We start from the raw sequence: 25,240 nt of genomic DNA, 5'->3' as shown, positions 1-25,240 counted from the left end.
GTAAATGAGACGTCAGGGAAACTGCCTCCAAAGACGGATGAATTACAAACATCTTCCCCTTCCACATTATCCATTCCCAGGCTGCATTTGCATTTTGTAAAAGAAACAGAGCATTGTTCAAGGCATAGATTCTGTATGAGCAGCGGTCATTCATTGGAGAGAATGTACAGTATGTGCATGCCTTCATTTTAGTTACCTTTGGAAAAAGCTGATTATGTAAGTTGACTTTCATATGTGCATACATACAGTACCACATAAGGTGTATGTGATGTATTTTGTGTGTTAGCTCAGGATTGCACTAATACTCTGGCTTGGCAGGCTGAGTAGAGTTACGGTGGGTGAAGGACTCGTTGGCGGAGGAGGTAATCACATTGTCGGCTGGAGAGGGTCGTTGACTTTGTGTAATTGCACAGGCGAAGCTCTTCATGGGGTCACATTTCAAGAGCAAAGTGTCCCTTGGAACAGGGAGTGAGACCCACATATTGTTTTTTGCCATAGTGGGTATACACTGAGCTCACACACTCAGAAACTGTCAAAAGCCAGACTAGTCAAATGATGAGGCTGTGTTTTGCTTTTGTTAAATAGTGTACACTCATCCATCAACTATGACTATAGGAAAGATAAAGCATTGTGAAAAATGCAATTTAGCACCACAGAATCAATCCAAGGTCTGAACTTCCAAGAGAAACAAACAAGAATTTATGGACAAATCTTTTACAGCTTTAACATTTTTCAGTGTTTCTCTAAAAGATACCAAACCTCCATCTATCTTGCATATCAGTAAGAAATAATATAGGCTTGGGATTTTTGAAAATAGTTGTCAGTGCTTGAGTTAAACAGCTCACCACAGTGCACTTAAAAATAGGGCCTTTCAAGGATGTCTCATATTAACCAATCAGATTGAGGTAATGAGTAAATAATAATAATAATAATAATAATAATAATAATAATAATAATAATAATAATAATAATAATAACAACAATAACAACAATACAAAAACAATTGAAAATAAAATACTTCTTTTCATTCCAGTATTTGCAAATAGTGCATAGTTTGCCCATTTCATAGTATCACATAGCACTATAACACTCCGCATAACAGTGCATTGTGTTCAAACTCCATTAAATTAAGTCATGATACCAATATACATATAACATACATTAATTCAGAATACATTCACCCTTCAGACACATGGCATACAAGCAACAGGGTAATTCAACTACTTCTTGCTGGGTGCCAGATTCTTTTTAGACATGCATACATGCCAGCCATCTCCCAACTGCTATTTAAAATACAATTTAAGAATGCTTGCAAACATCAAAGACATCAATATAAAATTTGCTTGGCTGTTAGTTATTATTCTGTCACTAGCAAGAGGTATTCTGACAGAATGCAGAGGCAGACCTGGACAGAGAATTTTTTTTTTTTTTTTTTTGATGCTTCTGAATTATACTTTTGATATGATTCTTCCTTTCCTCAGAATGATGAAAGGGCCAAAAGCACATTTTCAGCTGACCACATTTCAGCTCAGGGCTGCAAGTTAAATAGTCCTTTCCAACATCATGCTGGCCTATCCTGCAGGATATCTCTGTGATGTTCCCAGAGTCGTTGAGAGGCTGGTATTATGTGCTCCCTCTGACCCAATAGCCTGGATATTGGACTTCTTGCTCTGTTCACTGCCTTTAGCTGAACATACAAGTCCTCTGCAGACTGAGTCAATGATCCCTACATGTAAAAATGTTTCTTTGATGACAGAGACAAGGTAGATGTACAACCTTAACCAGGACAGCAGCCAAATCCCATCCCAAATCCCAAATGATGCCACTTGGGAACTATTTCAGAAGATTGATCTGGTATACATTTTGGCAAACAAAAGAGTATGTCAACTCCTTAGCAGTCTGTCTTTTATGATTTTTTGAGATTCTGGTTAGGCTGTAGCCTGACTAAACAACCTATTGCTATCGTGCACCACAGATACGGCACAGTCAGTATGTTGGCATGAGAAGCACAAAAGGTGTTTGTATAGGGACACCTAGTGGCCCAACTCAAACACAGTTTTGGGATAAAATATCCAAACGGCCTCTTTTACATGAAATACACGGTAACCCAGGGGTGGGCTATTCCGGTCCTGGAGGGCCGGTGTGTATGCAGGTTTTGTTTCCACCAATTACTCTGACTAAATGAGCCAATTGGCTGCATACACCAACACTGGTTCACTTGTGGATTAGATCACAGTAATACATTTCATTTAGGGACACAAGAACAATCTTTGGCTCTCAATCATTCACTTATCAAGAAATGTAGGTGACATGTCAGATGGCGTTAATATTACGGCTAATGAAATCATTAAGGGCGGAAGTTGGCATGAAGACCAGAAACAGATACGGCCCTCATTGCCCACCTCTGCTGTAATCCCTGCAGTGGAGACTGCTCAGTGTTCACTGTTAAATCAAGGATTTAAATGAATTGCAAAAACATATAAAGCATGTTTGCAATAGAAAAAAAAAACAAAAACACTACAGCACGTTAATCCACGGAAGCATATACATAAATACTTGCATAGTCAACATAACATTTTAATTGCAGACCAGGAAGATGCTTATATAAAAATATAATTCACATATTTTCTTATGCACCATTTCAAATATCCTAGAACTGTTGAGATGTTAAGACAAAGGACATCCTATCATTCCATTCCAAACCACACCTTTTCCTGATCAGTATGCTGGAGACACACCCCACCTACTTGGCCAGTATTGATGAGGAATTGTGTGCATATGACAGCTCCCCTCCCCAAGGCTGTATGGTCAGAATGTCAGATTGTTTCAGTTATTTTTATGCCTTTATCTGGTGATGTCAGCTATAAAGTTTATTCCAACACAATGAAATGAAAAAAGAATGCTCGCTTCGCAGACATATATAAGATTGACGGCGAACGTCTTAAATCAAGTTGAGATTTTGAAACCTGATGTTTCACCTCTTTAACATAGAAGTTAGGGACTGCACCACAGGTGCTTGTCTTTGTCAGTAAACACATTTTTACAGGTAAATTAATACAGTAGCTGCATAATCTTATAGCTGTTTTTCCTATGTTGCTAAATACTTGTGTACTGCATGGACAACAGTGGACCAAGCCTCATTATATGCCAATCCTCAGCTTTCATTGAATAGTTAGATTTCCAGTGTAATAAAAAAAGCAGTAATTTTAAGGGTCCTTTTTTTTGTTGCTATAATTTCCACAATGTCCATGAACCTTGGACTTAGCAGGTAGGTGCAGAAATACATTGACTAAAGATTTTTTTTTTAAGTAATTGGTGCCTGTAAAGACACACACTTTGATAGTATTGGCAGAAAACTTCGGTCACCAGTAACTCGGTAACAGGATCAGCATGAGTGCAATGAGCTTCTGGGCAATTGCTGAATAAACTGTCAACATTTTTATGAGTGTTAAGCATGAGTTACATAAAATAATCTAAATGGAAGTACAGAAAACCAGAGGGTGTCAAGATCGGATCTCAAAAAGTGCACTTTATTAGCATTTCTTGCAATGAATATACAAGAACAGATGATGAAAAATGGGAGCTCCAAAAAAAATGCCCTTTACATTTGAAATTATATACATATACAAACACCTGTCTTTCCATATTTGTCTGGTGGTATTATACACAATTTTGAGCAAAGATCTTAGACACTATTTACAGAACACGAGGACCAATAAGAGAAGAACTCGGTGAGTATAGTGATATACATGAATATGTAACACAAAGACAGACTGGAAAGCACACAGAAAAGAATAAAAATACATAATTATGGGTGATTATTCAATGTGAGGGGTTTCAGAATTTGTTGATTGTGCTGGCTGGGAGGGTTCTCTTGTCAAGGTCATCAAAGTAGGGGTGGCTCATTGCCTGCCTCGCTGAAATTCTCTTCGGAGGGTCATAGATGAGCATTTTCTACAAGAGAATGAAACAAAGTCAAAGACATCCAAACTGAGAATAAACCATACAAATCATACATGGATAGCTATGCTGACAGGGTTCCCACAGAAATTCTAATCCAATATTCAATGACATTACATGTAAATTACCCACAAGATTCTATAGGCTATTTAAAAACTTTTGTTTAAAGACACCCTCACTAAACAGTAAACGGTTTATCAGGGAGTACGTGCTCTGAAAGATGGGACCCTGTGAATTGACAAAATCAAAAAATGTCCATATTATAAAATATATGAAGCGCAAATGAAAGGGTTCTGTGAACTGCATAAACCAACACAAAATAAAGCCTATCGCAAATCCCAGCCCTCTGACAACTAAACTTCCATTCCAAATCAAGATTTAAAAAAAAAAACAAAAAAACATACATTTTCCATTTAATTTAGAAACTGTTCAGGTATATTTCAAAATGAGGAGGTGAGTGGGGGACCTTACCGACAGCAAGTTGATGCCATCGTCATCCAGATTCTTCACCGCAGAAGAAAGGTTGCCCGCCTTCCACTTGGGAAAAGTATTCTTGTAATCCGGCAGGGACTCCACTTCTGGCCAAACGTCGTTGTTGGGAGTTCCCAGAGTCCTACAAACGTGACACAAATCCACACAATGCATCATTACTACAGTAACATATGAAGAATTCTGCCCATCTCACAGCACCAGTGCAAGGACAAGTTCTCAGAGGCAGCCTCCATTGCCTATCCTCCATTACATTTAAGCACTCGATATAAAACGAGCTAGCTGGACCAACCTTTTCACCATTTGCGAGCATATCAAATATGTTAAGGATTTAGACACTTAGATTAATTTTTACAAACGACCCATTTCTACAGCAGGTTCGTTGTAACGAGACAATTAAGGTGAAGTACTTTACTCAAGGGTGCAATGGCAGTGCCCCACCTTGGATTTGAATGTACAACTGTGTAGTTGCAAGCCCAGTTCCATAACCATTATGCCACATATCTGCTACTTGGCAGGAAGGACCAATAAAAATACAGACTGCTGCTCGTCAGGATGAAAAAAGCACCTCAGGATCCTTCAGAACGGGCGTAACTAGATCTGCCTACTAAATCTCAAAAATCCTCTCAGAGCCTGCCCAAGAAACACAAGACTGAAAAGAAATTTTAAGCCCTTACCCAAAAATTAATCAATTTTTGTTTTTATTTCTGGATAGTAGACAAAGAAAGAATTGATAAGTTATCTTGAGCCTAACATTAGACTTCTGTTACATTAGCCTTTATTGTACACATTTCCCCTCACCAACTGCCACTTCCCTACCCAGTCTACCCAGTAATCTTATCGCACAGAAAATGTGTCCAATTACTCAAGTGAACACATAAACCACAGCACTTTTTTGTGTTCTGCTCCTAAACATTGCAGAGGTCGGTCACCCCTGTCAGGGGGACACTGTTAAGAAGTGAAACATGTAGTAGGACATTCAGCATTGCCAAGGACAATGCCCCCCCCAAAATACTATATTCCCTTAGCAGCAGTGGGAATAGGACACAATGTTCTCAGTATATATCACTGGTGCCCTACATATATTTCACATTTTTAATTGACTCATAAGACTAGTTCAGGACACATACCTCTTCCAGAGTCATTAGCACAGTGAACATCTAGTCTTCATTTTTTAGAGCAACTGGTTTTATAACCTTTCTTGTAGCAGATGACAGAACACTAGCCCTTAGAGGCCAGCTCTGGTATCGGACCTTCCTGTACTACATTAGTGTTTAATATTTAACTCAACTGTTTTCCATTTCCTACTTACGTACTGCCAATGTTGCAAGACTCAAGTTGGACTAGGCAACTCTACATCTGCGTGCAATCGCCGTACCTGAAAATCCTAAACAGCTGGTCGATTTCGGAGTCGCCATGAAACAACGGCTTCTTTACGGCCAGCTCTGCGAAGATTGTTCCGATGCTCCACATGTCCACCGGGGTAGAATACCGGGAGGCCCCCAGCAGCACCTCAGGGGCTCTGTACCAGAGCGTCACCACCTGCGCACATAACCAGATTTCACATCACAATTCAACCAGTGGAGGTGCAGCCGTTGCAACAGCCACATGGCTACAGATCATGAGGCACACAATCACTGGGTACAATACACCACATGGTACCTCGACCCAGCACTAGCACAACATGGCCGCTCACCTCGTGAGTGTAAACCCGCACAGGAACACCAAAGGCCCTGGCCAGCCCAAAGTCAGCCAGCTTGATCACCCCTTTGTTGTCTATCAGCAGATTCTGTGGTTTCAGGTCTCTGTGAAGGACTCTTCTGCAGTGGCAAAACAGTATTCCTTCCAAAATCTGGTACAAATAGCTCTGAGGGGGCGAAAATAAATGAATAAATAATCAAATCAGCAAGAAACACAAACATGCAATTGCTGGTTACACAATACACAAACACCACGAAGAACAAAGTTCCATTTACCAACTGACATCCCCAGCCCTTGTGTTTTCACACTCCTAAACAGAAATCTATACCCATAGTAAAAATAAATAATGTTAAAATGACATTTAAATTAACATAAGTGTGACACAGTATGTGCGTGGCAAGTCGGATTATAAACTACAATTTCATACCTTCACAAGCATAGGGTCCATGTACTGGCCAGACGGTATGGAATCCAGGTACTTTTTTAAATCCATGGACAGGAATTCAAAGATGAGGTAGAGCCTTGAGTCTTGCATCAGGACATCCAACAGGCTGCAGGAAGACTCAAAATATTTTAGGAGTCCCAGGGTACAAAACTTAAGATACAGGCTATTTACTGCTTGAGAAGTTTTTATTTTTAATAGACTATGCTTCCAAAGGATGGTCACTGCAATATACTGCACGCTGGATGTGCAATAAATAAATAAAAGCTTACCAAACAACATTGGGATGCTGAAGTTCCTTGAGCAATGAGATTTCTCGAACAGCTGTACTGGGAACTCCCTCTTCCTCACTTTCCAGCCTAATTTTTTTCATGGCCACCACCTGGCCTGTAGTCTTGTGCTTTCCCTTGTACACGACACCATAGGTACCTGGCCAAAGGGAATGGTTGGCATATTACTAAAGGAGTCAAATTGTGTACGTTAGATGCTGGTTTACTCGAAAACCAGCCTACACAGTTAACGTTACCTAAAATAGAACCGTAGAGTATTCAGTAGGAAATGGACTCTAGTCTTCAAAAGGAAGATGAATGTGGTCGAAAAGGAAAGCACTGGGAGGCAACTGGACGGATAACGTTCATTGGAAGGGTTAGCAAATTTAGCCACATGCATACTCACCCTCCCCAATTTTCTCTATCTTCAAGTAATCCTCCATCGCTGCAGTTTCCTAACGAAATGAACATGTCAGCCAAACATTTGACTCATGGTACGCTAACAAAAACGTTAACTGGCTGGGCTCGTAGAGTGAAATAATTATCAGCAAGAACGGGCTTAGGGCGCAAGCTAGCTACGGTTAGACACATTGGCAATAATCCGCTAAATAAAACCAGATACCAAATGAAAGGAATGTAACTAGGCAGTAACCAGAAACCCCACGTTATCCAAATTAGCCAACGTTAGGTTAACGTAACTTAACGTTACCTAGCTACAACCTAGTGAGCTTGTCTCATAAGCTAACTTGGATAACTCATAGCCTGTTCAGTTAAATCTCCCAAATTAGTCAACGAACTTCGAAGGCTAGGTGATTAATTGCAAAACTGGCAAAATACTAGCTTGCTACGTTCGAACTCCCTGATGTCTGGGCTAGCGTGCTAACGAATATACTGACCGGCTGAACTTAGCTAACCAGCTAGGTGAATTATCTTGAGTAAATTAGCTAGCCTAGGCTAGAGCAAGCAAAAACTCGCAATAAGCAACTTAAAGTAACTTAACGTTAACTAACTCGGTGTTAGATTGAGTTCAGCTACGTTTCTGAAATATTATAGACCTTAAACCCTTTTACTGAGGTAGCTACCCAAACAATTACTGTACTAGATGTACGTTGGCTAACTTTACTTTGCTAACAAAATTTACCTCAGTGCTAGCTAGTGCATAATTTTACATAATGTCATAATGTTGAACCATCTTACACCAAGCTTGGTAACGTTAGAAAGGTAATGTCAGATTGTTAGCTAATGTTTCAATAAATGTTTTTCTTTTCTCAGCCCAATTAAAATTCCACATGTAAACTGCTGAAGTGGTGAGGTAGAAAACTACGCATCATAAATAGCTTAAACAATATTATCTTAAATAATCTCCTTTTAAACCACGTGTATACAAGTTACTATAAAAGTTAAAATAATAACGTGAAAATTACCTTCGAGAAGTATTTCTTCTTGCGGTGCTAAGTTACACAGGCTCTATGAATGCTGGATGACAATATGCTTTCAAACTGGCGGTGCTGATGCCTTTCAAATTCAAGCAATCATGTTTCTCGATTACATTCAAAGGAGCCAATCGGGAAGTAGATGTTTTGAAGCGGGAGAAGGGCTTTAAAACGCGGTGATGAAAAATCAGAAGGGGGCGGTGTTGAAAACCATGAAAGTGACTTCCATGTTTCTAAGTCTTTTTATCGAAGAAAAATGATACAGTGGTAGGGAAGGCTTTGTTTATTCGTCGCCAATAAAAACGAGCAAATATTACAGCTTATAAAAATCTTCAGTTTTCAGTGCTCAGGTTTCATACCATTGTGGATGGTACTCATGGTGAGAACAGGCTACTTGTCCCATTTTTACTTGTCTTTTGGTCAGTGCTTACTGTTAGACTATTTGTGGTTTAACATGAACAAATACTTCTTGCACAACTTTTTTTTTCACAAATTTTTATTTTAAATCTGAGATCATCATAATTTAGTGCCCACATGATAACTAAAATTGCATATTAAACATTACTAAACCCCAGAATTAAGTCAATGCAAATGCTTTTTTTTTTTTTTTTTTTTTTTTTGCTGCTGCTGCTAATGCCTGTAAGCACCATTTATGGAAGAGCCTAGGCCTCAACACCAAACGGTGGATAAGTCCACTTTTTATGACTTGTCAAAATGTGATTCTTTTTTCTAGTCTTTGGCTTATCTGAGTGTCTTTTCATTTCTCCGTATAACCAATTTTGTATCCTCTGTGAGGCAGGTTAATTCCAACAGGCTGCAATTTGACAAGTTGGTAGTTCATGAATTCCTTTGAAAATACAAATATTTAATATCCTGAAACATTTCATGGCATCCTTAAAGTAGTCCAAAATATTTTTAAGCATCGTATTCAAGGTTTGTGCAGTGCCTTGGTCAATGTTAGCTATATTACTCCCCCCGACCTTGTGAGTGATTTTTAAATTTCCTCCAAGTTGTTTCAATACATTTATCCCATTGTAGTTTCCAGACTCATTTGGGTGAAGCAGAGGTATCCAATCTAACCAAAAAAAAAAAAAAAAAATGTGTGGATGCAGATTTACTAGCCCAGCACTAAGACACCTGATTCTAATTAGCAAAGCTCTTGATTGCGGACGATGATTTGTTAATTATCAGGTGTCATAATACTAGGCTGAAAAAAAACCCCTGCTCCCACACTGGCCTTTTTGGATAAGATTTGACACCCCTGGGGTTTTTTTTATATAGAGCAATGGTTCACATCCCTGTTCCTGGAGCTCAGCCTGTAGGTTTTCATTTTAACCCTGATTTGGCACACCTTACTCTACTAACTAGCAGCTCACTGAGGTCTCCAGTTGTTGAATGAGGGCTGTGTCCCATTACTCTTCATTCCTCACCTCCTTTCCTCCACTCCCACTCATCTTCTACCTGGAAGTATATGGAGGAAAGGAGGGAGGAGATGAGTTTGAAGCTGCTTCACCCGTTCTGGATAAAATTGAGAACCCCTGCTCTACAGCAGGGATCAGTAACTCCAGTCCTAGAAAGCTGCAGTGTCTGCAGGTTTTTTGGTTTTCTTTCAATCGGCAGGCAAATGAAGTCTTGGAAACAAGGTTTGTGGATTCTTTAACCAATCAATCTTTGTAGCAGCTAAGCATTTAAGTGTGTAGCCAAGCACTTAAGTGCTGACCCTGAATATGTGTTTTTATGATGCAATCTATCCAGATCAGAGAATTGTGTTCATGCATGTCCACTCTGTATGAGATACAGAGGCATTCATACTATTCAGACAGGGTGAAAATTAGCAAGAAAAACTTTGAAACTGAACATTTATTCCTTGCCAAGAGGTCTGGGGCCTATATCACAAAGCGGGATTACTAAATTTTCTAGATAACTGCACTGAACAAAACCCAGAACAGCTGTTTTTACTTCAGTCCATGTTCTAGATTTGGGAGTGTTCTGGGTTTTACTCCATGCAGTTATCCGGCTAACACAGGATGTTCTCACAAGGTTACTGGAATTATGTCAATGTAATGTCATAAAATTGTCACTACATGGCAGAAATATTGTAAAAGTTTTGTGTTACATGGGTCTGTAATCCTACTTTACAATACAGGCCCCTTGCCTTTTGGTTTCTGTGGTCTGTTATGGAGTGAGAGACTAATTTGGTTCTGCCTCAAGAACCCCTCGCTAATCAAAATACCATTGAATTCCTCAAGATGACAGAAAATACCAAAAACCAAACTAAAACATTTAATCAATATCATTAAAACTTCATACAATGTTATGATGCTCAATATGGCAAAATGTCATACATTGAATCAGATGTGGTAGCCCACAGGTATATCTCTACACGCCACTTATAATATTATAATTTTCAATATTTTCATTAATGGAAATTTGATTTATTGAACATTTTGGCTGCAGCATCACTGCATGTACATACTGAAACCACCCATAGCCAGAATGCAATAGTGCTATTTTACACAGATAACATAAAAGAAGAGCAAAAACAAAAAACACTCCACCAGACTTCAATCAATTTTGTTTGATATTATGTTTATTCCCTTCAGTGTCACCAAAAATAAGGAAATCTGCTAAATGACAATAATTATAATCTCATCCCTGTCATCACAATAAATGGGAAGAATGTGGTTAATATTAGAGAAACAAAACTGCATTTGGCTACAGTTTTTGTTTGTCCATATTCATGACTGGAGTTAGAGCTGTTGACAATACATGCTTACAGCATATAGCAGGCATGTCCAGTATTAACCAATAAGGACCGTGTTGGTGCAGTTGTTGTTCTGGACTAGCACTTTGATTCTACTTATCGAGGTCTTGATTGAAGACGACTTGTGCAAAATTTGCTCCACACCGACCCTTTTCGGATAAGACTGGACATCCGTAGCTTAGCCTCTCACCAGGAACTTTGGCACCCCCTGTTGATAAATATTGGCGAAATTTTTACGAGCAGAAGAATAAATAAAACGACAATGGCGCCATCTAATGTTTAATGTCAATAAATGGATTAAATGCATATGATATGAATATGAATGCTTGTAACTCGGGTTACAGTTAAACCTCTTCCAGATGGAACATGTACATAAGAAACGGCCAGGATTGGAAAGTAATTATTTAGTAGTCTGTTCTGTAAATATTTATTAGGCAGCTTGGTAGGCAACTGAAACTAGCACTTACTGCAAGGGTATATGAATATATAGGCTAATCAATTAAAGTTGTTTTTCTGCATCCTTAAAAAACGAGTGAGAGGAACGGAACTTCGGTTATTAGCCAAGAAAACTGTTACTGTAAGCAGCATGTAGTATGCAAATAAAGTGCAAATCCCAACACGTATAACGTTTTTTGACATAAGAAAAAACGAAAGTGGTTATTGATTTGCGTAGCCAAAGTGCCGCACCCTGCCCCCATGGTGTGCTGGGCTATACGGACTATGGATACGTAAAATGGAATTGCTCCTTTCTCCGCTCAGCCCTGAGCAGCAGTAGACTTTACCTGTTTAGTCCTGTCCCACAGGAAACTTGTGCCATACAGTGCCGCTTGCGACTCCCATTGGGGAGACGTGCGCAGTTCGCAACAGTTGTCGTGGTGTAGTGAATTTAACCGAGTAATAATTATATAAATGAGATTTAAAGTTTATGGATTTTGTTGGAAAGTTTTCCGGTAAAACGGACGAAAGCAAGATATTGTGAACCTGTCCGGTAGTGCTGGCTTCTGGTGCAACATGGCCTCCTCCCCTATCGCAGGTGAAAGCAACTTCGTACAGGTGAGAGCATATTGGTGAATCTGGAAATGTAGATGTGCTGTTTTATTTTATTCAAAATTAAATGTTTGAAATCAGTGTTTTGCTCTACTATGCTGGCAATTGCGGATGCGTCTTGTTTAGTAACTCGCAGTCAGGTAGGATATTACTGCAGGTTTTGCGAAACAGAAAGTTACTGTATGGACGTCCGATTGGATCTGCAACTTTTTCCAAGTATAAATATGTTACTTTAAAAATATTCACTCCATCAGATATATTTAAATTGAAATTCATATGGACTATTTGAGATTGATTTCAATATATGATCCATGCCCATTACGTTTACCTTTCTCACGGAAATTTCAATCGACTGTAAACTGTTGCATTTGGAAAGGACCAGTGGTATGCTACCGATATTCTATGTCACAACATGATTTGAAATCAACACATTTGGCCTTTATTTGTAAAATTTTTATATTAACATTTTAACAAACTTTGTTATAAGCAGCAGTGAACTTGCGTAATTTTGGAACTTTCTTGGAGTAGCCTAATGGTTGTTGAGTTCACATTTTTCTTATTTCTAGTGTCAGCACAGGGGGTCCGATTTTTCCGACATTGTAGTTTACACTATTAAATTACCCCCAAAAGGCAAAGTTAGTGTTATGATTAGTTCTAGGTACTACAGACAGCGCTACATTCTTGAGTTGCGAGGAGATGCGAAAGCGTAAAAATGGGCTGTCCCCGCTGTTCTGTCACACATCCTTGAAACGAGGCTATGTTTAATCTTGTCTTCTTTTCGACTAGCCTTAACCTCCTGATTAATCGAGGGCCAGATAGGCTATTTGAGTAACATGTCCTCGTCACTGATTTCTAAATTGAAAGCATATACGCATTTCCTTTTCAGAGCTCACAATGGGACATTGATGACTCAGGATAATAATACTATAATTAAAAGGACTGGCCTACTATTACATTGTTTAACTCAATATGGATCCGCACGTAGATACTAGGTTGACCCATACAAGGTTAACCAAACCCATTTTATTTTAAGAAAAGGCACAGCATTGTTATCCCATGGCAAATTTTAACAGCATACTCATTCATAAACGATACATATTTAAAAAAAAGGATAAAACATGGTTTTTTAAAGATTAATGTTTGAATATTGTCATTATCCTGCACATTTTTATTTTGCATGCAAATTTAATTTCAGTGGAGGGCATGAACCAATAAATTTAGTTCTGCAGCAAGACTGATATATTTTTGACAGTGTTATGCATGCTGAATACTCTCAGTACATGCCAGAGATTCTGCTGATTTCACCATAGTTCCAACTACTTTATAGTTGTGCTGTAGGCATTTCAGATGACAACATCATCCAAACGAATCATGTGGAAAAAAGCCCACCTTGCTGAGTGATTTGGGGCTGACAGTCAAAATGCACCTCGGGTGCCTGTATCAGATTCAGTACCTCTTATGCGGAGAACAGGTTGTACTACAAGCAGGTGTAAGTTGCTCTTATTAAAGCACTCACTTGGTGCATGCCTTTATTAAATATGTGCTCTGGGGATTATTTTCCAAATACATACTGATATTTTCATAGTAACTGAAAATACATTTTAAAGTCCAATCAGATGTACAACTACAATGATCATTTTAATGTACTTTTGAAGTTATTGTCAAAACCACTGTTAGTAAATTGGACAGATCTGTCTCACATTTCATTCTGGGTCAGCTTTTTTCCCTTATGGGCCACTGGCATAGTTAGATGGATATTTTCCTATTTTGACATGTTTTGTCCTGAATTTGTTTCCTGACATAAACTACCAACTGCTGTTTCCATTATTGCCCTCTTTATTGCACAGTATTCTATTATTAAGTAATATTTAATTGCCATAAATTGTTTGAGAAGCATTTACACTGCAAACATTACTCAATGCACTGAAGCACTTATGATCAGGTCTGGATAGGTAGTCATTTTCATGCAAGCATGCTTTTGAATGAAGAGTTTATTAAAAATGTATTATTTTTTTCCTTTTCACTATTGTCCAGTGATACATGACTGTTCATGAATCAGAACATAGAATCTCTGTAGAGCCAAATGCGTCAAACCAGCTTTTTAAGTAATGGTTGCCCTGTGATTTAGTTTAGGTAGACAAGCTGGCAGGAAAAGTGGTTGTAATCCCAGTCTGAAGATGCCAAGAATGAGTTTGATTATCAATTATTAAAGTGTTCTGAGTGCTCTCTATTTATGAACTCCAGAGAGACGCTTGCCAACACATCATGTGTGAGGTAAGCTGCTCAGTGTAGGGGCATCCTCGTGTTACTGGTGCTCTACGTCTAGTGCTTTTAATGCGACTGCTATCAATTTTACAAACTTGTATTGATAGCAAGAATTTGAATAAATAATTGAATTATTTAGTGTTCGATTTGTTAATGTGTGTGAAAAATTATGCAAAAAAGTTATACTTTTAAATCTCATGTCTTCAGGAAGACTGAAATTCAAAAATGATAATTTTTGATATGACAAAGTGGTTGAGAGGTTGAGACTCCAGCAAGGTTGAGACTCCAGCACCAGGTCTCAAGTGCGGTTTTCTTTCACTTGAACACCAAAATATTTTCCTTGCAATTCATGCCTTTTATTTGCTTTCTCTTACGATGCAGCAGTAGCTAACCCGGCTCATATGCCATATGTTCTAGTTTATGGGCCTTCTCACTCTGTATACACAGGGAACACACCATTTTTGTGTCTGGAGCTACAGTCTCTATTGTTGAACAGGGGAAGGCTTAAATGTACCGTTGCGACGACGTAAGCCACCGAAGTGTCCGTTCTGTATAGCAAACTCCTCAGCGGAGCAGATGAACAGATGAACTAGTGTGATGCATTTTTCACGAGAGGGGGCGTGTATTGCCCTGTGTCTGCCTAAGACTGTGGTCCCCTTACAGCTGCAGCTGTAGATTATTGGAAAATGACTGAATGGGCCCTGTCAGTCGTGACCCAGACTGGCACAGTGAGAGAGAGCCAGGCTTCGCGCCAGGGCCGAGCTTCGGGAATCATCTTGGACTTCACAGGTTTTTTTTTAACAATACAGGGGCCTGGCGCTCACACGATACCGTTTACCATGAGTTTCTGTGCCACGTCGACCCCGCGACAGCTCTCGGGTCATAACAGCAGCACTCTTTATGTTTCGCACCCAGCTGACAATGATGTCACGATCGAGTGAGCGGACAGCCGCTTTAGTCCCGTCCTGCTGCAGCCCTCCCTGATGACACAGTGCCACCCATCTCACTGGTGCTTCAGTTTCCACTTTCAGAAAACAAAACAGCCATTTTGCTTAAAAAAAAAATCCAAAGGTTATCAGAGAGTGTCAGACTTTACAGGCGTTCATCTGAAGAGTTTCACATAAACGATTGTCCCTATTTTGTCCATCTTGCTGATCACGTGTGTGATTTGGTACAGTGCTGGGAATAATCAATGTGGATGAATAGTCTCAGATGACAACAATGAAAACAGACTTGCCTGAGTGTTTACCTCTTAGTTTGGGCTGAAATCTAACTGATAAATGGGGTCATAATATCAAAATTGTGTGATGTAGTTTGTACACAAACGTGATGTGTATATTTTATTGCAATGTAGGATGTTCTTTTTCTAGTCCAGAGGAAAAATTCAATATCGGTTGTGTGTGTTTATGATGGTTCCGTCTTTACGTCCTGCAATTTGTCAACTGTGCTGCCTGTCCCACTAAATTGGAGCCGTAGGACAGAGCCTGGGCTTAGCCACATATGCTAAGGCAAACAGGGTTATTTCAGGCCAGTCTTCAGTGTTATGGGTTACTTCCTCTGCTGGGCTTTAGATGAATGATCCAAATATCACATAAAAAAAAATAAAAAAAAAAAGTTCTGTTTGGTCTGCCAGCTTGTTTTCTTTTGCTAAGTCACAGTTATGGATTTTGAGTAAATAGCACATTTGAAACACTAAATGAGTGTCTTGCAGTCTCTTTCTTATATTGGAAAATATATGATGGTGTTTATCCACCATAGTGAGACCCTTTAGGGGTTGTTCTTTTCATTTTGACCCCGTAGTGGTTAGTGACGATGGCAATTTGATGCAACAAAATAAGTCCTGCATGGTGGTTCACTGGTATTGTACAAGAATACAGTATAAAATAACCTTTTGAGCCTGCTTCTGCAATTTAGAATGTACAGTCGGTACTGTATGTAAATCCTTCAATAGGTTTACCCTCAATGTTTGCAACTGTACTGTGATTAATACTGTACCTTTAATTTAGTTGCATCTAAGCCAAATTGCTGGCCAACATAAACTTCATTTGCAAGTTTAGAAGTGATGCAGCCGCAAATGTTATCCATTTGCTCTGAGACAATAAAGAAGCTCGGAGACTATACTGTATAATTAATTTTTCCATTTGTATTCCAATATTCACCCCCTTGTGAACATGAACATGAAAAAATTATCTCATTAAACAAATATGAGTAAACATGTACTTATTATAGATTTCTGTTTTAGCAAGACTGTCTGCAATTAAGACTTAATTAGATGTGTGCATTTCAGAAATACGTGAGGAGTCACATTAATCATTCAAGGGACAGTGTTAAGTCCTTTTCCATGCATAAGTGGCCAGGGAGTACATTATAAAATAAATTTTTAGAGGATCCTTAACTGCATTGATTTAAAAGATTTCTATCATTGTATCACAGTGCACTGTGTGGTAGATATTCCTTGTTGTAGTGAAACTGCTGCAAAAAGGAGCGATTATATTGTGTAGTTTAAGATTTTTTTGTGGATTGTTCCAAATATGGGGTTTAGAATAACTGAAACCGATAGTTTTTTTTTTTTTTTTAGAAGTAGCTATGACGTGTCTTCTTTTTATCCTGAAACTAAAACAAGACTAAAGTCTGACTAATGCACCTTTTCCTGGAAGGAATTATTATAGCTATCATTTGCCAAGTCTGATTGCATCACTTGCCTAATGAGTTGGAAAGGGACAGCTTCATTCTCTTGCTGCAAATTTAGAGTGATATTCAATCACCATTTTTACCCAAAACTACAGACGTGTTTGGACTGTATCCTTGTTCTGCCTAATTCGAAATGCTTCCAGTGTTTCCCCTCATTTTGGTGCCAAACCAATTCAGCAGAGAGTGGTGTAACAGACATTTTTATTTAGCTAAAAGCTTTGTGGTACGTGTGTGAAATATTGAGATGAGAACCTAACAGAAAACATGATTTAGAGGTTTCTCTGTTAAAGAACATCATTGTGTTTTTTGGAAGTTAAACAACAGACCCAAGATTTCAGAGTCAGCACAAGGGTTGCTCACCTCACCTCATCTGTGCAGTGTAACCAACTGCCTGAATTTTTGTGCAGCAACCAAAAAATTGGGAAATTGGGGGCAGAGCTGTGGGCCCTCTAATATGCAGCCACCCAGTGACAATCCCTGTCAGCTGATGTGAAGGAAAGGCAGACTGTCACTGATGCACCGTGAGAGAAAGTTCCGGATTCCATTTCGTCCCAATAGCCAACCCACTCCAGCATGTATTTTCAAACGTAAAATTTGTCATACAGTCAGATGAAGTCGCTTCTTTTGCACTGGGCGGAACAAAGTCTGACCTACCTTGAAATTAACTGAAAACATGATCCTGTTTCATCTCATGATCAAGGGTGTATTCGAACAGTGGTTTTTACATAGGTTAGAAGCCTGGTCTGGCACTCTGTGGGTTATTAAAAACAGACGTAATGACTTTGTAGCTGTATGCTTCCACGTATGTCATTGCACAACTCTCTGTGAGGTAAATAAACTCAGGAAACCTCCCCCCTGGTTGGGAATGTTTCTGACTGGTGCCTCTTGGCACCTCGACACCTCTATAATTTGGAAAATGACATCTGTCAAACTGTAATGATGAGTATTTTTTGTGTCCAAAGTGACATTTAAACCTGAGGTACAGAGAAGGAAGTTATGTTGCTGTTGCTGTATACATCAGGTGTGCCTTACGGAGTCACCAAAGGTGTATGTGTGTGTGCGTGTGTCTGAACAATTACCGTAGATGGTTATTGCTGAACTATTTGGCCACTGTGGGTTTTGCCATAGGTAGATTTTTTTGTGCATGACTTTGAGCAGGTGGCGACTGGTCACAGTCCACATTGGAAATGAGAAGTAAGCTATGTCACATGACTGCTGTTTTCTCTCTTTTTTTTTGGCTCTTGAGGGAATATTCTTCTCAAGAAAATGCTTTAAATTTATGTCAACTTGGAAATGGTAATAGCCAGCTCATGCTGGAATGCTGTGCTCATTGGCTGTTCCTTGTCAAAGCAGGTCTTGTTTGGACTTTATTGGTGTCACATTTCTGGATATACACTGTCGTGCTCGGCGCTGATAAGTCTGTCAGTGGCTGTTGTGGTCAGAGTCTCCCCTTTCAAACTCAACCCTTGTTTTTGCAGCATTGAGAAGGAAGTGAACGCTGGCCTTCAGTGCTGTAACACTCTTCCGTTGTGCTGTTTGGACAGATTCATGTTTCTCTGGGATGACAAGGAAACAGTACAGGTGTAGGTGTTTTTGCCAAGTGTATAAGGAGACTTGGCATGGTTCTTCTTGCCAGTGTTTTAGAGTTACCTGTTGCCGTTTTGTCAACACTAGCGAGACAAATTAGCAGAGTTTCTCTGTATCTAACTGATGTATGTAGCATTAGCATGCACAATCATTTGCCTTTGTTTTTGTGAAAAGTTCAAAAGACAATATAGAGTAGGTGCATTCCCCTAGGTGACTACGAGTCTAGTGTACTTTGGGTATCTCAGTGTCTGCTACTTTTCTATTATGATCAAAACAAGTTTAACAACAGTGCTCACTGCACATTACCTGGTGTAAAAATATTCCATGTGTTTTCATGTCTGCATGGTCTTTAATTACTGGTAAGCATAGCTTGAATGGTGCTCTAGACATGTGGAATTACATGAACTTGCTTATGATGTAACAGGGAATGTGAAACAAAATTGATTGAGTGGATGTGGCATTTAACTGAATAGATTACGATTTTTCTCCTTGTGAGGGACACCAATATGATGGAAAGATGCACTAAAATTATTATTTGATTGCAGGTGTAGGGCTATGCTGCTCCAAGTTAATAATGTGTTCCACCTGCATGTGGGCATTGTTTTGCCCAAACATGCCAGCACATTTTATTTTTAGACACGACATGCCAAACTTGTTTACACCTCCAGCCCCTCCCACCATTAACCTCATTGGTCATTCATGTCACTTTCTCTGTTTTACTGTCTTCCTGTAGTAACAGCACTGCGTGTGTGGGTCAACAGAGCAGTTACTATGGATATCCGTAAATTCACTGTGGAAGTGCAGAACTGCCCTTTGATGCAACACTGTTGAAGTAAAGAAAAACACACAGAGCACCATCAGAAGGTTCCATTTTGAAGAGCTGTTGCACATTCTCAATGAATAAAAAAATAAATTAAAATCACGTTTTTAACTAAAGACTGAGTTCGCTCACGGTTCTGAACAAGTGCACACATTACCCTTCAGCCTTAACCTTCCAACCTTAAAAACAAATGCAGCTTTTGTCATAAAGTCAAAAAGAGACACAATCGATGGTATCTGAAACCTAACGAATGGTGTGAATCTGCAGATCCCCTTCGCACAACCCATGGGCCCAGCACTCAGGTCTGCTCCTTATTTCAATATCAGGAGTTGATACTGCTGTTCAGGGAGCAGTGATCTCGATAATGACACTTTTGAATGCTATGATGTATTTTGATTATTCAGCTAGGAAATTTGCATTTACGACTTAAGTCAAAGTATTGTGAAGTCAAGTAACTGGGAGCATGCAATGCTTCAAATTGTATTACAGGTTCATGTATTTTATCATTTAGAATTAATGTGTACTTAAGATATATATATATATATATATATATAATTTTAAGCACAGTTTAAGGATACAAATGTAAACTTCTTCACATGTTAAAGAGGTTTGATGCTTGTAGGCTCTTCTGTAGTGTATTTCCTGCAAAGAGATGAGGTAATCTTAAATGCTTAGGTAGGGATGTAGGGGTTCTAGCAGTGATTCCTAGGTATTTTATACTGTGAAACACTTTGACCAATGGGAACTACTTTTTTTACATTGGAAAAAAATGCAAACAGTCACTGTTTAGAGCGTTTCCAAAAACAAATTTGCGCACCTCATTTGTGTTCACCGTACAACCATTTTAGGAGTTGAAACATGCCTTTTACTGGCTTTTGAGTGTAAGCCAGAACATAAATCTGACAGTAATGTGTGTGTGTGTGTGGGGAGACCTTGCTCTCCGATTTTGTGTTTGGATCTGCAGTTCCTCAGATGGACTATCCTGTCTGGAAGCCTGTCTTTTGTAAAGACCCCGGTGTTCTACATGGGAATCCTTTTTAGTAAATGCCTCTTTGGTTGTCACAGACACTGCAAAATAAACTCTGTGTACCCCTGACTTACTGTTGAGGCTGCCGGGGTCTTCTTTTAGCGAGGGTGAGAACTCCGGGGATGGTATGCGGCTTGTCGGCGATGTGAGTTTTACTACCGAATGCCCTGTTGTGTGCCGACGGGCCTTGCCGGGCCTGCCAAACAAATCCTTTTAAAATCGCCACCACAGTGCCCTTGGACAACACCAGGGCTTTCTTGTTCGGGTGGAAATGTAGCTTGGCGTAACCTCATTACAATGTGACCCCCTATAACGGGGGACTGCCATAACTTTCTTTGTCAGCCATTACACTTTTACTGTCTTGGTGCCAAGCAACTGCTTTAGCAGTCTGCGTGGCCTGATATTGATCTTGACAATGCCTTAATAATTAGGCGATGCTTTGTTTTTGTTTCCGAATGACGAAGCCTGAAAGAGGCTGACATGGTCACATGGTTTACTTCAAAATGGCTTTGAAGAACGCCAGTGTGAACGTGTCCCGCGACCTTAAATGTACTCTGAAGTGTATCCTCAGTTCAGCTGGAAATGAAGTGCTTCATTGTGCTTTGTTCACCCTTACAGTCAGTGGACAACACCTGTTTCCAGGTAATTGACAAACAGGCTGGTGATTTTAGGATCTTTGTTTTCTTTGGAGCACGGTAATAGCAAACGGTGAATGCGATACCCCCTCTGGAATTTAAGTAAGCGCATTATGGGAAAGATCTGCCCCTATTCCCCACACCATTGTGGGCAGGGAAACAATACAGACAGGACAATACAGACAAGCTGTTGAAATATTCTTAAACAGATCTTTTTATTTATTAAAGATTAATTTGTTGTAGGTTTACTTTCACTTTCTCTGCTTTAGTTCAGCCTGACAGATTTGCAACTTGCCTTCATTTAAAAAAAAAAAAAATTCATTTTCTTTTTGGACTGGAAACAAGTAATTTTACTCCCTTTATTAAAAAATAAATAAATAAATAAAAAATCCTGCCAACGATGTCTGCAACAATAAACATGCAATTATGAGCAAATCCTTTCAGCTGGGATAGACTTTCGTTGTGGATTAATCCTGCCATACTTTTAAGTAAACATTTGGTGTGGACAAATTATTTGGATCAATAAAGCTACTTTGAAGTATCTGGGTGGACACATGCCAAACAGAACCCCATTAAGGCAAGGTCAGTTGGTCACCTCTTGCTTCTGTTATAATATAAATGTATTGGACGAGTCAGTACTAGTATATAGTAACAAAATCAAAGTTTGGCCAAGAGTCATTCTAACCACATTGTGGTTTGACTTGACAGTGAAACAAAAAATAATTTCTGTTACTTTCTATGCTATTTATATACATAATATTGGTGTCAATTCAGTAAGGCCTGGAAGGTACCCGTTTGCCAAGTGTGTACAAAGAGGGCTAATCCATTTCTTTACAGCTTCTGCACTGAACCTGAATTTTGCCCAGTTATTAGTTTGATATGAGTCACAAGCCACATCTGTAGACTGCAACTGTACCCTCAATGAAAACATTTATGCCAGTAATCTTCATTCCTGGCCCTGGTGTGTTGCAGGATCTGCTGGTTTTTGTTTTTGCCTTAATATCAGCAACCAATTCCGAACCAAGAAACCCGGTGAGGTGCGTTAACTGTGTAATCGACTACTTATTTAATCAATTAAGTGCAGAGTAACAACAAAAAACAGCAGACCTTGTGGCCTGCCAGGACCAGGAATAGTGTATGCAGCTTTTTATTGGCAATGAAGCCAAAATAACTTGGTTAGAACAAAAACTAGCACATGCACCGGCCCTCCAGAATTAGAGTTGCAGATCCCTGCTGTAAGCAAAACTGATGTGGTTTATAAGAATGTGTCAGAAGGCTTCTGTACCATCTGTTTCACTTTCAATCACAAGTAGTAAAACATGACTCGATAAATGTACGTCATTTGAATGCAAGAGACACGGCGCAGCGATGCTATCTTCATCCATAAAACGTGTCTCTTATGTCCTGCTCAGGTCTCAGCTTGTGCAACGTGTCACAGCGTTTGTGACACCCTGGGGCTGAACTGTTGTATTGCTGGACCACGCAAACCTTCACAATTGCTGTAAAACGCTGTGGCACTGTCAAGTTAATTCACGCCAAGGTGAAAATCCTTTGGCACAGGTGACATGTTGTTCTCTGCCTCAGACCAAAAGAAAAACAAAAGTCCTTTTTTTATAATGTGATCAACATGTGAATACTTTTTGAACTGTTATTTTAATTGATGAGCTGCCTCTCTCTGTTTCAGACTGATAAACATTTACACAGAACAGGTCCTGATATGTCCTTTGTACTTTGTGGATCAGAACCAGAACAGGGTGTCAGTTGAAGAATAGCACAGTTCTCTTCCTCTGCTTTGTTTGACTTGCAAAGAGTTCAGAGTATAGAGTTTTTCTATACCAGCACATGCCATTCCTAAGGCTGCTTTTTATCCCCTTTATTCACTATCTCACAATGTTTGCTGAGGCTTGCGACATTTTCTTTTTACTGGCAAATTGACTGAGAAAGCCAAAGTCTTATTTCTCTCTCAGAGGTCCAGGGCAGCTCAAGGGCAACCCTAACTAATTTTCCAGATAGTTTAAAGATATTTACTCGCCCTCTGACCTGTGCACTCTGTGCTTGAAGGCAACTGACCACCCAGTCATCCAGTTCAGGTAGGTCTTGTCACAGCTGGTACAGTGATCTAAGTTAAGCCGAAATATTTAAACAGAGCTCTACAGCTGCCTTATTGCATATGTATGTGAATAAATCTAATTTTTCATTACCTATCACTTGAAGCAGGTAGCGTAGGTCACAGAGCAGTCCAGAGCCATGTTTTCGAATGTTTTTGAAGCCAATTTTATTTAAGGTTGTAGTGTTTTAATGATGTTCTTTTGTAATGAACGCAGTATTATTTCTTAATTATTTCTTTCCACCTTAAAAGAGTACCTGAAGACAGGAGTAAGTAAACACATCCTTTTCCAAGGAATATAGTATGTGTTCAGCATACAACATTGTCATGTAGAGGAAAATTGATTGCTTTCTGTAATGTAAAATTCAGTGTTCAAAAAGTATATATTATATACGCTGATCACCAACATGCCTAATAGTTTGGCTTAAAGCTGTACAGCCAAATTTTAAAAGAGACAATCCCAGTTCAAATGGCGGAGTGGAATTCTGTCTAATTAGCGTGGTGAGAGAACACACCTTTTAATGCTTTCTTTTTAGTGAGTTTTCTTAATGAAATGGTGTGGTAGGTACGATTGGACTTTAATCTACCTTTATTGCCAACTGTATAAATAAAGTCTTTACAGCCTAGTCTGAAGAAGGGGGAGGGAGGGGCAACTGAATCAAGGATAAGTGACAGGTGGTGAGCTTCTTCTTCAGAATTGATTATACAGTGTGAAATTAGAATCTATTTATAACCAATTGTGATGCCTTGCTTTTGTGAGTTTCAGTAAGAGGTGATGGCTGGACAGAAATAATTTCGTTTGCCTTTCTAATGTGTGTGTGCATTTGTTTGTTTGTTTGTGTGTGTGTGCGTGATTGGTGAAAACAAACCTAGCTTTGCACATATAATGGAATGGAAGTTTTATTATATATTACATTACAGGCATTTAGCAGACGCTCCTATCCAGAGCAACTTACACAGCTTCTACATTTATACAGCTGGATATACACTGAAGCAATGCAGTTTAAGTACCTTGCTCAAAGGTATAACGGCAGTGTCCTACCCAGGAATTGAACCTGTGAGGTTACAAGACCAGTTCCTTACCGATTATTCTACACTGCCGCCCTTGGGGAGATTACGGCATAGTATTATGAAGATTCATAACCGGTAGGAACAATTAAAACCACAGGTGTGTCATCACTGTACTGCCCTTGAATTGAACCTAAAGTGTCTCAGTAATTATTAATCTATTTAAGTCACACACAAGCATCAAGACCTGAAAGAGTTCATACAACTTTTTGTCCTAGCGTCCACAAGACTGCATTTGTAGATAACATTGTCTTGGCTTGTCCTACCTATGATTTTTTATGACTTGTTCTGTAGGTTTCCTTTTGACTGGTCGTGTGAGCGTGTGAGCGCGCGTGAGTGCGTGAGTGGTAAGCATTTGCTAAAGAGATCTGGATGTGTACTTAATTTATTATGGCCTCTAAGGAGGACCACCCCTGTTATGTGGACACCAACCTAACCTAAAAAATGATAACATATCTCCATGGAAGGCTGGTCATTTAAAATTTGTGGGGTTGGTTGTTGTTACAGTAAAAATATGTTTTCATGTTGTCATGTTGAATCGGAAACTACTCAATTTAGAATTGTTTACTCAATCATGTACCCAAAATCTATTTATGACTGTGTATGTTAAACTACCATTTGCTTGCATATTTTAAAGCCATATAAATTCACCCAATTTTCACACCAAGGATATGTAGTTTACATATCGCCTACAGTCCTTTATAGTTGACCTACTCCTTGCTCAGGCATATAACTGAAATGGGCAAGTGTGACACATTACTGATTAAGTGATATATACAGTATTTTTCATATCAAAAGATTGATTATGGAAACACATTTTGCTCTTGTGCTTTTTTCCTTGCAACACAAAGAAATAGCAATTGATTTTAACCCCTTATTGCAGAGCTTCTTTTTTTCTTCCTGAGTGCTCCATAGTCCGCACACATTAGTATTCC

At 39.2% G+C, this 25,240-nt stretch overlaps 2 protein-coding genes across 2 annotated transcripts in view; one reads left to right on the top strand and one right to left on the bottom strand.

Annotated features, from left to right (window-relative positions):
• Window positions 1–3,509: 3,509 nt before the first annotated feature.
• Window positions 3,510–8,442, bottom strand: cdk1 (cyclin dependent kinase 1). Its single transcript, XM_064320261.1, has 8 exons — window positions 8,286–8,442; window positions 7,268–7,316; window positions 6,865–7,021; window positions 6,578–6,701; window positions 6,146–6,316; window positions 5,828–5,991; window positions 4,432–4,573; window positions 3,510–3,954 (listed from the first exon to the last, which is right to left on the bottom strand). The coding sequence occupies exons 2-8, from the start codon at window positions 7,302–7,304 to the stop codon at window positions 3,838–3,840; spliced, it is 912 nt and encodes a 303-aa protein (XP_064176331.1). The 5' UTR covers window positions 7,305–7,316; window positions 8,286–8,442; the 3' UTR covers window positions 3,510–3,837.
• A 3,366-nt stretch (window positions 8,443–11,808) lies between these two features.
• ank3b (ankyrin 3b) overlaps window positions 11,809–25,240 on the top strand; it is a 163,468-nt gene continuing 150,036 nt past the window's right edge. Inside the window, exon 1 of the mRNA XM_064320052.1 lies at window positions 11,809–12,111. Coding sequence (XP_064176122.1) covers window positions 12,070–12,111 — 42 coding nt within the window. The 5' untranslated portion in view covers window positions 11,809–12,069. The remainder of the gene's footprint in view (window positions 12,112–25,240) is intronic.

This window comes from Anguilla rostrata, chromosome 2, assembly GCF_018555375.3.
Source record: "Anguilla rostrata isolate EN2019 chromosome 2, ASM1855537v3, whole genome shotgun sequence".
Taxonomy (NCBI): Eukaryota; Metazoa; Chordata; class Actinopteri; order Anguilliformes; family Anguillidae; genus Anguilla; species Anguilla rostrata.
The sequence above is the reverse complement of the archived record's forward strand: the minus strand, read 5'-3'. Positions and strand labels throughout refer to the sequence as shown.